At 44.3% G+C, this 13,703-nt stretch overlaps 2 protein-coding genes across 4 annotated transcripts; one reads left to right on the forward strand and one right to left on the reverse strand.

The window, feature by feature from the left end:
- Window positions 1-2,631: 2,631 nt before the first annotated feature.
- Window positions 2,632-11,258, reverse strand: wdr24 (WD repeat domain 24). 3 transcript variants are annotated; one of them, XM_021565169.2, is made up of 12 exons: window positions 11,206-11,258; window positions 10,623-10,724; window positions 10,205-10,266; window positions 9,529-10,012; window positions 8,293-8,470; window positions 5,638-6,310; window positions 5,402-5,511; window positions 5,202-5,317; window positions 4,954-5,058; window positions 4,312-4,652; window positions 3,813-3,997; window positions 2,632-3,472 (listed from the first exon to the last, which is right to left on the reverse strand). In XM_021565169.2, exons 4-12 carry the CDS (start codon window positions 10,007-10,009, stop codon window positions 3,304-3,306), a joined length of 2,358 nt encoding a protein of 785 aa, XP_021420844.1. In that variant the 5' UTR covers window positions 10,010-10,012; window positions 10,205-10,266; window positions 10,623-10,724; window positions 11,206-11,258; the 3' UTR covers window positions 2,632-3,303. The 3 variants fall into 3 exon arrangements, with proteins under 3 accessions (XP_021420844.1, XP_021420845.1, XP_036802372.1); XM_021565170.2 differs by having other exon boundaries at window positions 11,143-11,224; XM_036946477.1 differs by lacking the exon at window positions 11,206-11,258 and adding an exon at window positions 10,884-11,006.
- Window positions 11,004-13,703, forward strand: zgc:112496 (uncharacterized protein LOC541336 homolog). The gene is made up of 6 exons (XM_021565171.2): window positions 11,004-11,386; window positions 11,713-11,885; window positions 12,102-12,195; window positions 12,390-12,549; window positions 12,877-13,029; window positions 13,349-13,703. The coding sequence occupies exons 2-6, from the start codon at window positions 11,752-11,754 to the stop codon at window positions 13,522-13,524; spliced, it is 717 nt and encodes a 238-aa protein (XP_021420846.2). The 5' UTR covers window positions 11,004-11,386; window positions 11,713-11,751; the 3' UTR covers window positions 13,525-13,703.

Consider the following 13,703-nt stretch of genomic DNA (forward strand, 5'->3'; position numbering starts at 1 on the left):
TCAAAGTAGCTAGCCTTGATGACAGCTTTGCACACTCTTGGCATTCTCTCAACCAGCTTCATGAGGGAGTCACCTGGAATGCATTTCAATTAACAGGTGTGCCTTAAGTTAATTTGTGGAATTTCTTTCTTTCCTTTCCTTTCCTTCAGTTGGGTTATGACAAGTTAGGGGTGGTATGCAGAAGATACAGACCAAGTCCATATTAGGGCAAGAACAGCTCAAATAAGCAAAGAGAAACGACAGTCCATAATTACTTTAAGACATGGTCTTATGGACAATTTCAAGAACGTTGGATGTTTTTTCAAGTGCAGTCGTAAAAACCAAGAGCTTTGGTAAAACTGGCTCTCATCAGGACTGCCACGGGAAAGGAAGACCCAGAGAAGTCTGAAATTAACTGCATCTCAGCACCTCACAGAGTTCAAGTAACATACACATATCAACAACTGTTCAGAGGAGACTGTGAATCAGGCCTTCATGGTCAATTTGCTGCAAAGAAACCACTAAGGACACCAATAATAAGAGACTTGCTTGGGCCAAGACACACAAGCAATGAACATTAGACCGGTGGAAATCTGTCCTTTGGTCTGATGAGTCAAAATGTGAGATTTTGGGTTCCAACCGCCGTGTCTTTGTGAGACGCAGAGTAGGTCAACAGATGACCTCCGCATATGTGGTTCCCACAGTGAAGCATGGAGGTGGTGTGATGGTGCTTTGCTGTAGACACTGTCTGATTTATTTTGAATTCAATGCACACTTAACCTGCATGGCTACCACAGCATTCTACAGCGATATGCCATCCCATCTGGTTTGCGCTTAGTGGTACTATCATTTGTTTTTCAAACAGGACAATGACACAAAACACACTTCCTGGCTGTGTAAGGGCTATTTGACCAAGGAGAGTGATGGAGTGCTGCATCAGATGACCTGGCCTCCACAACCACCCGACCTCAACCCAATTGAGATGGTTTGGGAAGAGTTGAACCGCAGAGTGAAGGAAAAGCAGCCAACAAGTGCTCAGCATATGAGGGAACTCCTTAAAAATGGTTGGAAAAGCATTCCAGGTGACTACCTCGTTAAGCTAGTTGAGTGTGCCAAGAGTGCAAAGGGTGGCTACTTTTTAGAATATAAAATATATTTTGATTTGTTTTTGTTACTACATGATTCCATATGTGTTATTTCATAGTTTCGCTGTCTTCACTATTATTTTACAATGTAGAAAATAGTAAAAAATAAAGAAAACCCCTTGAATGAGTATGTGTGTCCAAACTTTTGACTGGTACAGTACAGTGTGTATGTACGTACACACACACATATACACACACACAGTTGAAGTCTAAAGTTTACATACACTTAGGTTGGAGTCATTAACAGTCGTTTTTCAACCACTCCACCAATTTCTTGATAACAAACTATTGTTTTGGCAAGTCGGTTAGGACATCTACTTTGTGCATGACAAGTCATTTTCCCAACAATTGTTTACAGACATATTATTTCACTGTATCACAATTCCAGTGGGTCAGAGGTTTACATACACTGAGTTCACTGCCTTTAAACAGCTTGGAAAATTCCAGAAAATTATGTCATGGCTTTGAAGCTTCTGATAGGCTACTTGACATAATTTGAGTCAATTGGAGGTGTACATGTGGATGTATTTCAAGGCCTACTTTCAAACTCTGTGCCTCCTTGCTTGACATCACGGGAAAATCAAAAGAAAGCAGCCAAGACCTCAGAAAAAAAATGTGTAGACCTCCACAAGTCTGGTTCATCCCTGGGAGCAAATTCCAAAAGCCTGAAGGTACCACGTTCATCTGTACAAACAATAGTACGCAAGTATAAACACCATGGGACACAGCCGTCATACCGCTCAGGAAGGAGCCACGTTCTGTCTCCTAGAGATGAACGTACTTTGGAGTGAAAAGTGCAAATCCATCAAAGAACAGCAGCAAAGGACCTTGTGAAGATGCTGGAGGAAAGAGGTACAAAAGTATCTATATCCACAGTAAAACAAGTCCTATAATCGACATAACCTGAAAGGCCGGTCAGCAAGGAAGAAGCCACTGATCCAAAACCGCCATAAAAAAGCCTGACTGGTTTGCAACCGCACATGGGGACAAAGATCATACTTTTTGGAGAAATGTCCTCTGGTCGGATGAAACAAAAATATAACTTTTTGGCCATAATGACCATCATTATGTTTGGAGGAAAATGGGGAATTCTTGCAAGCTGAAGAACACCATCCCAACCGTGAAGCACGGGGGTAGCAGCATCATGTTGTGGGGGTTGTGGGGGCTTTGCTGCAGGAGGGACTGGTGCACTTCACAAAATACATGGCTTCATGAGGAAGGACAATTAAATGGATATATTGAAGCAACATCTCAAGACATCAGTCACGAAATTAAAGCTTGGTCGCAAATGGGTATTCCAAATGGACAATGACCCCAAACATACTTCCAAAGTTGTGGCAAAATGGCTTAAGAACAAAAAAGTCATGGTATTGGAGTGTCCATCACAAAGCCCTAACCTCAATCCCATAGAACATTTGTGCGCAGAACTGAAAAGGCGTGTGCGAGCAAGGAGGCCTACAAACCTGACTCAGTTACACCAGCTCTGTCAGGAGGAATGGGCCAAAATTCACCCAACTTATTGTGGGAAGCTTGTGGAAGGCTACCCAAAACGTTTGACCCAAGTTATGAAATTTAAAAGCAATGCTACCATACACTAATTGAGTGTGTGTAAACTTCTGACCAACTGGGAATGTTATGAAATAAATATAAGCTGACATAAATCATTCTCCCACTGGGTCAGATGAAATAAATCATCTCTCTATACTATTATTCTGAAATGTCACATTCTTAAAATAAAGTGGTAATCCTAGCTGATTTAAAACAGGGAATTTGTACTAGGTTTAAATGTCAGGAAAGGTGTATGTAAACTTCCAACTTCAACTGTATATATACACACACACACACATACACACATACATTATTGTGTTCACTTAACTTTGAGTTTCTGTCATTGTCAAAGTGAGCACTGAATAGGCCAGCGGGCCCATCTCAAACTTTTAACAGTGCTCCATATGGTAGGTACATGATCCCTCGTTCTCCTCTCCGACAGGTTTAATGAATTGGACTCCAGTCTTACCGACCCATCTTCCAATACAGTCATCCTGCTACCATGGCCACCCCCCTGTGGACCCCAGTCTTTGGAGAGGCCAGCCTGGAGTGTGAGACCCAGGCCAGCGTGAGCCAGGTGAGGTGCTCCCCCTCTCACAGAGAGCTGGCTGGGAGCGGGTGGAGCTGAGGGTCAGGTGTACTCACACAGGTGTCCGCAGCCAGCCGGGCAGTGAGAATTGCTCTTTAACCAGTTCATCACGTGCTCCAGGTGCCCGCCATGACTGCAGCCTTGGCACCACACAAACAGCCCCTTCACCACATGGTGGCACACGGCACAAACACTGGCACACTGGTGGCACCTGCGGAACGGGAAAATAAGTTGAGTGGCTATATTTGCACAACTTTTCAAATGTCCTCTTGCCTGGCTCCTCTCTAAGTTTCTTCCTAGGTTCCTGCCTTTCTAGTGAGTGTTTCCTAGCCACTGTGCTTCTACATCTGCATTGCTTGCTGTTTGGGGTTTTAGGTTGGGTTTCTGTGTAGCACTTTGTGACATCTGCGGATGTAAAAAAGAGCTTTATAAATACATTTGATTTGAGAGTATCTAGAAATATGTAATTTGCCATTTAGTTGCACTGTTTCTCATTAGGTTAGTAACGCTTCACTTAACCATTTACTGTGTTAGGTAGGTCAAAGTTATACCGGTCACAGATCCAGCCCCTGTTGCTCATGGGCCGTTTGCAGTTGCTGCAGTTGACGTGCAGCGTGGTGGATGTCTGGTTCAGACAGGTGATGGCGCTGCAAGTGCTCAGCTTGATGACCTCGTTGGACACGTTCCACAGCTCGAAACGCTGCAGCAAGTCAATGTAGGACATGTACCAGTGCTCCTGAAATAGGGTCACCGCTATTATTAGAACATGCAGAAATAAACAAAATATTTGTCCGCTTGGAACACATGCAGATTACCAAGACTCTAACCTCCATCATTATTTAGTCAATCAAGCAGTTATTTGTAAACCAAATCAGCTATGTTAAATCGTTCAGAATTCAGAATTCTCAAGAGCATCCAAATTCATTTTATGCAACACAATCATTGAATTTGTATTCTGGTTCAGGAACCGACCATACATATTCTCAACATTATTCCTATTAGAAAGCTTCAGTTCTTCACCATGACAACTGTTATATCCCTAGCTCTGACCTGAGTGAGGTCGTCGATCTCCTTGCGGATGCGGTCTCCCAGGACGATGAGCACCGAGACCGCCATCTGCACGTCGCCCTGCTCGGCGTAGTGGCTCAGCATCTCTCTGACCACGGGGCAGAAAAAGCGGGAAGGGAGGTGGGGGCTGAACAGCGGCTGCGAGATGGCGATCAGGGAGAGGGACTCTATGGGCGTCAGGCACATGACCTCTGCCTCGTTGCCGCTGGCGTGCGGCGAGTCGGCCTTGTCCTGCTGCAGGTGCTCCGGGACCGACGGGTTGTCCATGATCTCGTGGCGCAGCGGGAAGGCCTCCTGGGGGAGCGTGTACTCCTGTTCTTCCACTGAAAACACCGGAGAGAGAAGAATAATGCTCAGAAAGTACTAGGCCTAGATCATAGACTAGCTATGAAACATGGCTGTAACCTTCATTGAAATGGCATTTGACATATAAGGTTAGTGGAGGCTATTGGCTACATCAAAGGTCAAATAGGGGGTGCTTATATTTATCCCGTTTCACTGCATGTACAAGTGGGTAACCTGTACGAGTGTGAGGTGTGAAATGGAAATGTGTTTTTTTTTAAATCAAGAGAGTCCAAGTCATCAGTGTTGAATGTATACGACCTGTGTTGGGGTCAGACTCACCGGCCTGGATTTCGTGCTCCATAGAGTAGAGGTCATCGTCATCCAGCTCAGCGTCACCAAACATGTACTCCGCCTGTCCCTCACTCCCCTCGGTCTCCTCATTCTCTGCAGTGGGACAAATCTCTGTATTGTTTACTCATATATTGCATCCATCATAGTAAAATGTGGTTCACAAAAACAACCTATATGTTGATTCATTTCTTCAGTCAAGTGGGAGCAGCTTAAATGTTTTTAGAGTTTACTCTCACCGTCGTTGTTGCTGTTGATGAGCGAGTTCCCAGGCTCCAGGTGAATGTTGTCCTGTCTGCTCTCTCCTTTACTACGGTCCAGCCTACTCTCCGTCCCCATCTCCTTCATACTGAAACTTGGGCAGACACAAAAACAGGATTCTAGTTTGTCCACACTATTTTTCAGCTTATGGGTTTTATGTAAAGCCTGTGGTCAGTACCTGTTCATTAAAGGAAGGTTGCCCAGTTTGCTGATGTTATTTGGACCAGGTGTCGAGAGGTTCGCTGGATCTGAGAACATGAGCCGAAGCATCGTCCATGTAGTAGAAACCTTCAAATGGGGAAATATGAAATAGGTTTGTTAGTGATCCTTAAAACTCTACTTAGTTCCACAACAATGTTTAATTGGATATGTGTAAATGAATGCAGCTCATCTCTGAGGGGAAGACTGACCAACCTGAGGTCTGTTGAGCTCCTTGGCCACCTTGGCATTGTGGTCGCACAGCTCGGCGAAGGGTTTGCCACCGAGGAGGTAGAGGAGCGCCGTCTTGACAAACCAGTCCATGCGCTTGCTCTCCAGAGATGACTCGAACACGCTGAGGGCGCTAGACACGTGGGCAAACTGCTCCGTCAGATCGGGCTTCTTGAAGAAGAAGATTGGGTAGCGTCGGTCGCCACCCAGGTAGGGTTTCCTGTTGGAGTCGCCACTGATGAGGCTCTCCTTGGCGGCGAAGGCAAGGTCGCCAAACAGGCCGAAGCACAGCCCCTCGGGGTTGGCCCGGTCCACGGGCCGGCTGGCGTCCTTGAACATGTGCTGGTAGAGTGTGCTGTCCTTGGAGCCTGACAGCAGGAAGTAGGGGTCATGCTGGTGGCGCCACACGATGCCCGTGGTCACGTCCTTGTGCTCCTCGAAGGTGGCAAAGGGGATGAAGGGCCGTCGGACGTCCCACACGTAGATGTTGTGGTCCACCATCATGGAGCAGGTGGCCAGGTGCCACTTCCTCTCAGGACGCCACTTGACCCGTGCCACCGAGGCAATGGTTTGGACGCAGTAGATCTCTTTGGCCCGGTTGGTGGTCATGTCCCACACCTTCACCATCTTATCCCGGCCACCAGTGGCCAGCCAACCCCTGCAGACAGAGGTCAATACATTAGCAAAGTGGCTGTTGATTAGAGGTCAATCGATTAATCGGAATGGCCGATTTCAAGTTTTCATAACAATTGGTATTTTTGGACGTTTTTTACACCTTTATTTAACTAGGCAAGTCAGTTAAGAACACATTCTTATTTTCAATGACGGCCTAGGAATGGTGGGTTAACTGTCTTGTTCAGGGGCAGAACGACAGATTTTTACCTTGTCAGCTCGGGGATTCGTTTTTGCAAATTTCCATTACTAGTCCAACGCTCTAACCAACCTGCCTTACATTGCACTCCAAGACGAGCCTGCATGGCAGGCTGACTACCTGTTACGCGAGGGCAGCAAGAAGCCAAGGTAGGTTGCTAGCTAGCATTAAACTTATCTTATAAAATACAATCAATCTTAACATAATCACTAGCTAACTACACATGGTTGATGATATTACTAGTTTATCTAGCGTGTCCTGCGTTGCATATAATCAATGCGGTGCCTGTTAATTTCTCATAGAATCACAGCCTACTTCGCCAAACGGGTGATGATTTAACAAGCGCATTCGCGAAAAGAGCACTGTCATTGCACCAATGTGTACCTAACCATAAACGCCTTTCTTTAAAATCAATACACAAGTATATATTTTTAAACCTGTATATTTAGTTAATATTGCCTGCTAACATGAATTCTTTACAACTAGGGAAATTGTGTCACTTCTTTTGCGTTCCGTGCAAGCAGTCAGAGTAGGGTATATGCAGCAGGTTGGGCCGCCTGGCTCGTTGCGAACTGTGTGAAGTCCATTTATTCCTAACAAAGACCGTAATTAATTTGCCAGAATTGTACATAATTGTGACATAACATTGAAGGTTGTACAATGTAACAGCAATATTTAGACTTATTTAGACTTAGGGATGCCACCAGTTAGATAAAATACGGAACGGTTCCGTATTTCACTGAAAGAATAAACTTTTTGTTTTCGAAATGATAGTTTCTGGATTCGACCATATTAATGACCAAAGGCTCGTATTTCTGTGTGTTATTATGTTATAATTAAGTCCATGATTTGATATTTGATAGAGCTGTCTGACTGAGTGATGGTAGGCAGCAGCAGGCTCATAAGCACTCATTCAAACAGCACTTGTGTGTGTTTGCCAGCAGCTCTTCGCTGTGCTTCAAGCATTGAGCTATTTATGACTTCAAGCCTATCAACTCCCGATATTAGGCTGGTGTAACCGATGTGAAATGGCTAGCTAGTTAACGGGGAAAGCGCAAATAGCGTTTCAAAAGTAACTCGCTCTGAGACTTGGAGTAGTTGTTCCCCTTGCTCTGCAAGGGCCGCGGCTTTTGTGGAGTGATGGGTAACGATGCTTCAAGGGTGGCTGTTGTCGATGTGTTCCTGGTTCGAGCCCAGGTAGGGGCGAGGAGAGGGACGGAAGCAATACTGTTACACTGGCAATACTAAAGTGCCTATAAGAACATCCAATAGTCAAAGGTATATGAAATACAAATGGTATAAAGAAATAGTCCTATAATAACTACAACCTAAAACTTCTTACCTGGGAATATTGAAGACTCGTGTTAAAAAGAACCACCATGTTCTCATGTTCTGAGCAAGGAACTTAAACGTTAACTTTTTTACATGGCACATATTGCACTTTTACTTTCTTCTCCAACACTTTGTTTTTGCATTATTTAAACCAAATTGAACATGTTTCATTATTTATCTGAGGCTAAATTGATTTTATTGATATATTATATTAAGTTAAAATAAGTGTTCATTCAGTATTGTTGTAATTGTCATTATTATAAATAAATAAAATAAAAATTGGCTGATCAATCTACTGTTGATTCAGGTTTATTCAACAGCCACACTGTAAGCAAGAATGATTATTGTATCTAAAGAAAATTAACTTTAGATGAATGGTCAACCAATGCAAACATCAATGTTTTTTCAACATGTCTTTCTTTAAAGCCTCTCCCTACCTGTCATCGGGGTGCCAGTCACAGCAGAACACAGGGCCGGTGTGGGCTGTGAACATCCTCTCATACCGGTCAGGCCTCCGGATGTCCCACAGCTGGACATTACCGTTCTCAAAGGAAGCAGCAAAAGTAAAGTAATCCTTCATGCTGAACTGAACATCTCTTACACTCTCCGACTGACCTGAAAAAAACAACATTGATAAACAGGAATGTTCTCAGGCCAGGTACATTACCATGTCGTGCGACTGTGTTTATTTAGTAAATAATAAGATGCTGTTTGTTTTGTATCCCAGAGGCATTCCTGGACATGAGCAGGGCCTGGTTTCCCAAAAGCATCTCAAGGTTAAGTTCATGATTAGAACCTTCGTAGGAGCATCGTTAAATCACCCAGCTGTTTCCCAAACCATCGTTAGTAAAGTCGCACTTCAAAAACTATTGTTATTTACCAACTGCCACAGACCACTCATAGAACAGCTAAGTGCATCGTTAGATGCTTTTTTTGCCCTTCTGCGTCACTTTATACACAGAAGATCTCTGCTCAACATAGAATGAAGTTGTTTATCTGTCTCTCTGTGACCGCCGATAACTTCGGAAAGAAGTTGACTATAAATACAAAGTTGCCAATGTCTTTGCAAGTGACGGAGAAAAATATGTTCTAAATGAAAACTGAGAACTGCATCCTACATAGGCATATACATTTAAATCATATGGGAATCAATTTCATGTTCAGTCAATTGAGTTATATTCGATGCTACACTGTCTGTAATTTTGCCTCAATATATTTAATGTGTAACAACATGTGCGCAATGATGTGCCAAATTAAATCGGAAATTTAGTGCATTATAGGGTAAGCATTAGAATAAGCCACCTCAATATTTTGCAGCCGTAAGGTGATAACTCTAGGAGCTGATCTGTCGTCAGTATTGTGGAATAATTATTATGTTAAGGCAAGATTTGAATGGAGAAAGCTGATCAAAGAGCAGTGCTGCCTTTCTTCCTATCAGTATTGATACATGCTCCAACAACGCACTCAGCGAACGTTCTTTCTGCGTGGTGTTTTGGGAAGCGCATGTTACATCTTCGGCCGTTGTAAGAATGATGCATCGTTAAAACACTTGTAAGCCTAAAATGAATCGCTATCGGGAAACAAGGCCCAGGTAGGTATTTCTACACTCCACCCAAGGTGTTACTCCTGGGTTCAACCTCAAAAGTGCAAGAACTATCCACAGACACACATACCTGAGAAGGTGCTAACTGACTCCTTCTTGCGCAGGTCGAAGCACTTCATGTAGCCATCCTGGGAGCCACTGAGCAGCATGTAGACTTCGGTGGGGTGGAAGCACACCTTGTTGACCGTGCGCTTGTGCTCGGTGAACAGCTGGTCCTGCTTGTTGCGCGATGGCTTCCCCAGGTTCCAGGTGACTACCGCCCCGTTGGTGGCAGCCGTGGCCAGCAGGTTCTCCTCCATCTGGTGCCACATGACATCGGCACAGCTGAAGTTGAGCGAGGGCTTGCGGCCCACGCGCAGGTTGAGCTTCTCCACAAACTGCTCCTCCTCCAGGCCGTAGATCTTGAAGATATTGCGGCCGGCCACCACCACCTGTGTGGCATCGCGGCACACACTGATGGCGTTGGCGGGCGCGTCCAGGTGGCAGAACATGGTGCGTCCGCTGATGGCACTGCCGCCCAGGGCTGTGGTTACCCGCGACATCTTCTCCATGGCCTGGTGGGGGACAAAGAAGGGTGGTTGGGGAAATTATATTGGGAAATTCCAAAATAATGCCCATAGTTTCGCCAGAAGATGGCACTGCTACTATGAAGAGAGCTCAGTTTGGTACTTGAGCTGTGCTGCTGGCAGTGGTCTGTCACATATTTATAAGACCCTGTAATCTCTAATTCATTTCAATGGACTTACTCCAAACAGCAGCAGCGATCCTCTCTGCCTCTAGAGAAACACAGAGGCCTCCTCATACAGTCCTGTCAGAGGTCACCAGAGAAAAGTGTCATTATCCTCCACTTCAACAATCATCCACACGTATATGTTAATCTTGTAGAGCTGAGAAAGGGAACCCATTCAGTAGTGGGTCTGTAGGTTTTTGCTCCAACCAGCCAGCCACGACCTGATAGTACCTAGGCCTAACCAGTATCTACTTAGACAAAGTCCCTTCCTGTTCAGGTGCTGAGGTCCAAGCTGGAGCAAAAACCCTGACTGTCATTGCAACTCTTCAAAATCAAATGATCTTTAAAGAGTAGCTACACTGATACGTCACTGAGGCTGAGACAATTACTGCAACCAGATTAAACATTCACAAGTTACAACAAACAGTACTTACCTACAACCCAATAGTCTTCTATAACATGGCTCAAGAGAATATTCACTCCACTTTGCCCGAAGTGCATGGCGGACTGCTTAATGCTCCCAGCTCTCCAGATTCCTGCATGATTAGAACAGAGGGGCGCATAAAACTAAGATGACCAGTCATTGCTTAAAACAATGTAACCACTGAACTTTGCAATGTTTAGGGAAGTTTACGACCTGCCATTTGAAATATTTATAAATATTAGCTAGGATCTGGCTAGGGTAGCTAACGTACCTAGCTATACTAATTGTGTCGTTCACGTTCTCGATATGACCTCACACCAAGACTGAGACACACAGCCAATGAATGCATTTCAATAAGGAACATTTGTCTTCTAATTTGCAAGCAGAAATCACCTGGGAGCTGACTATAAAGCTTGCTAGCTAACGTTAACTTGCTAAAGTACTTAACGTTAGTTGCAACATAGCAGTCTATGACATGATGCTAATTATTTTACTAGCAGGTTCAAAATATTAGTTGACGAGAAAGGTACCGTTATTTCCCAATATAAATGTTTTCAGTGCACAACAATTGGCGCTAATTTTGGAGGACTGACCTTGCTTTTGAAAAAAAAAAATGTTGTTCACTGCACTGGAGAACCGGAAGTTGTAACTGTTATTACCATGAATCTAACGAAAACAAGCATAACAAAACGGAAGTACATGTTCTGAAAGGAATTCATTCATCGTTCATACTTTGTTTTGTAACATTTTATTACTGTTCTACACATGTGGATGGTAAGTGTTTTTCTACATTTTATTATTCTGACATCATGACTTTGAAGTCGCAGCTGAATGCATGTTTCTTGTTCTTCCCATACAGTTTCAGTTCATGCACCTATATCTATTGAATAGGCTATTTTGGGCCAGAATGAATATCAAAACAGAGAGTAGGCCTATTGAACTGAGAACTGAGAATGAGGCTTGTCAACTATGGTTTCTGTTCTCCAATGTATATAAAGGTTTAGATAGCAGCTGCCATCTGCAGTGTGTCAGGGGAAAAGGCCCTCCTCCCTCAGGAGTTTTGAGGAATAACAACATTCCCCTCTGTAATGTCCACTCAGGTCTGAGGTGGTTTTGGCCCATTAACCCTTTATAAAGCAATGAGTGGAGCACTATTCACCTGCGAAGACCCAGCTGTCTGGAGAAAGTTATATGGGAAATACTGGGAGGTAGTGGAGGCCAAGTCCCTTGGGAAGGGCAAGAAGTCTGGAAAACTGCTTCCCTTGGATAAATGGTAAGTGTGGCACATATATGATCCCATTACCAGGTATCAATGAAGAGCAGACTATCATCACAACTACAGTCAATCTGTCACATTAATTCACATAATTCACATGGATTTGAGCTTTCAATTTATCAGGACGGGGAATCCTTCAATGACATTTATGCATGCCTTTTGATTGATGTAAGTAAACACGGGATATTTAGTCTGAGCCTCGTCTCTGGCCAGGTTTCAAGAGGAGCTGCCTGTAGCCATCGCTGGGCGTGCTTATAAATACGTCACCCAACCAGAGCTGGTGAAACTGATGGAGTGGAAGCTCACTGTAAGTAGTGCAGATAGATGCATAGCTTTATTGACTAAGTAGTAAGTGAATGTTTCTGATATTCCAGGTAATAATTTGAAATTAAAATAAAATAAAAATTCTAGTAACTATACTTTCCTTACTGTCCATGACCAAAGAAATCTCTTTAAACTCCCTGCTCTGGTTGTGAAATGTCTTAACTGTATCACCTGCAGAGGGGGAAGTTCCGTCCGCGGCTGCAGCAGCTCGTGGCCTCAAACAGTGATGAGATGGTGGAGAAGTGCTCGAGAAAGGCCTTCAGTCTCCTCCCTGACGTCCAGGCAGCCATCACAGAACTCAGCTCTCTCAAAGCCCTGGGCCCAGCCACCGCCTCAGGTCAGCAGCACCCAGGGGCCGTCAGTCTGGTTCGCAGGATGAGAAAACACTTTTTAGGCAATTTTTAAGACTGACAAGACCGAGAAGGCTGACATGTTTTCTTCCTTTCAAGAGTAGAAAAAAAGTAACCTAGACAATGTTGGTTCAGTCACCTTCTTAATGGGATAAATTGATTTTAGGCCTATCAATCTCATGAACAAAGCTCACAATGCAGGACGGAGGTTCCCAACACTCTGTTAAAGCATACTTAATATTCAGGAAACTACAGCGATCTGGTAAGGGGCACAGTTTAACTTGGACTATCTTTGACTGGCCTTTGTGTTCCAGCTGTATTGGCAGCAGGAGCTCCCGAGCAGGTTGCGTTCATGGCCGACGAGGCCGTTGAAAGTATCCCTGGACTGGGGCCCATCCAGTACACACCCAAGCACTATGCTCTCTACTTGAACAAGATGGCTACACACACACAAACACTTAACAAAGGTGAGATAGCAAGTGTGTGTGTGTGTGTGTGTGTGTGTGTGTGTGTGTGTGTGTGTGTGTGTGTGTGTGTGTGTGTGTGTGTGTGTGTGTGTGTGTGTGTGTGTGTGTGTGTGTGTGTGTAATGCACATTTGTGGATACATATTTAGTGGGTCCAAATATTATCTATCTGTAACATTGTAGTTTTGCTCCATGTGCATTAGGCTTCCTCCTGGTGTGTGTGTAAGAGACAGAAGGGGGGGAAACTATACCCGGGATGTGGAAACCCCATGCCGTAATCTATGCTGACGTTGTTTGTTGACCCGCCTCCATCTTCCTCAGTGGACAGCGAGCGGGACTGGACCCCCCATAGGGTGGAGCTGTGTTTGTGGGCATGGGCGGTAGCCAATCAGCTGCAGCTCCCCCTGCTGAAGGATGTGAATCTAGAGAACAGCCTTCACAATAAGTCAGACCCGGAGACCAATGACAGGCCAGCTAAGAGACAGAGGACCAAGTAAACTTTTTTTCTTCAGAAAACTACCTTGTAAAGCCTTTAATTTGACAATAGAGAATATAACTGGGATGAAAGAATGTCAGGCTACCTCAACATTATTGCAGTAGTGTTTTGTCTTTACGGTATGTCTAGTTTTACAGTGTAACGTGCAAATAAACTTCCAAATTAAATCTTTAAACAGTA

Source organism: Oncorhynchus mykiss, chromosome 16 (genome assembly GCF_013265735.2).
Source record: "Oncorhynchus mykiss isolate Arlee chromosome 16, USDA_OmykA_1.1, whole genome shotgun sequence".
Lineage (NCBI taxonomy): Eukaryota > Metazoa > Chordata > Actinopteri > Salmoniformes > Salmonidae > Oncorhynchus > Oncorhynchus mykiss.

Coding starts and splice junctions, on each gene's coding strand:
- wdr24 (XM_021565169.2), bottom strand. CDS start 10,009: ATGGAGAAGATGTCGCGGGTAACCACAGCCCTGGGCGGCAGTGCCATC. Junction 5,318..5,401: donor AACCTTCCTTTAATGAACAG/GTACTGACCACA, acceptor TGTCTGCCCAAG/TTTCAGTATGAAGGAGATGG. Junction 4,653..4,953: donor GGAGCACGAAATCCAGGCCG/GTGAGTCTGACC, acceptor CGGTGTTTTCAG/TGGAAGAACAGGAGTACACG.
- zgc:112496 (XM_021565171.2), top strand. CDS start 11,752: ATGAGTGGAGCACTATTCACCTGCGAAGACCCAGCTGTCTGGAGAAAG. Junction 12,196..12,389: donor TGATGGAGTGGAAGCTCACT/GTAAGTAGTGCA, acceptor TATCACCTGCAG/AGGGGGAAGTTCCGTCCGCG. Junction 13,030..13,348: donor CACACAAACACTTAACAAAG/GTGAGATAGCAA, acceptor CATCTTCCTCAG/TGGACAGCGAGCGGGACTGG.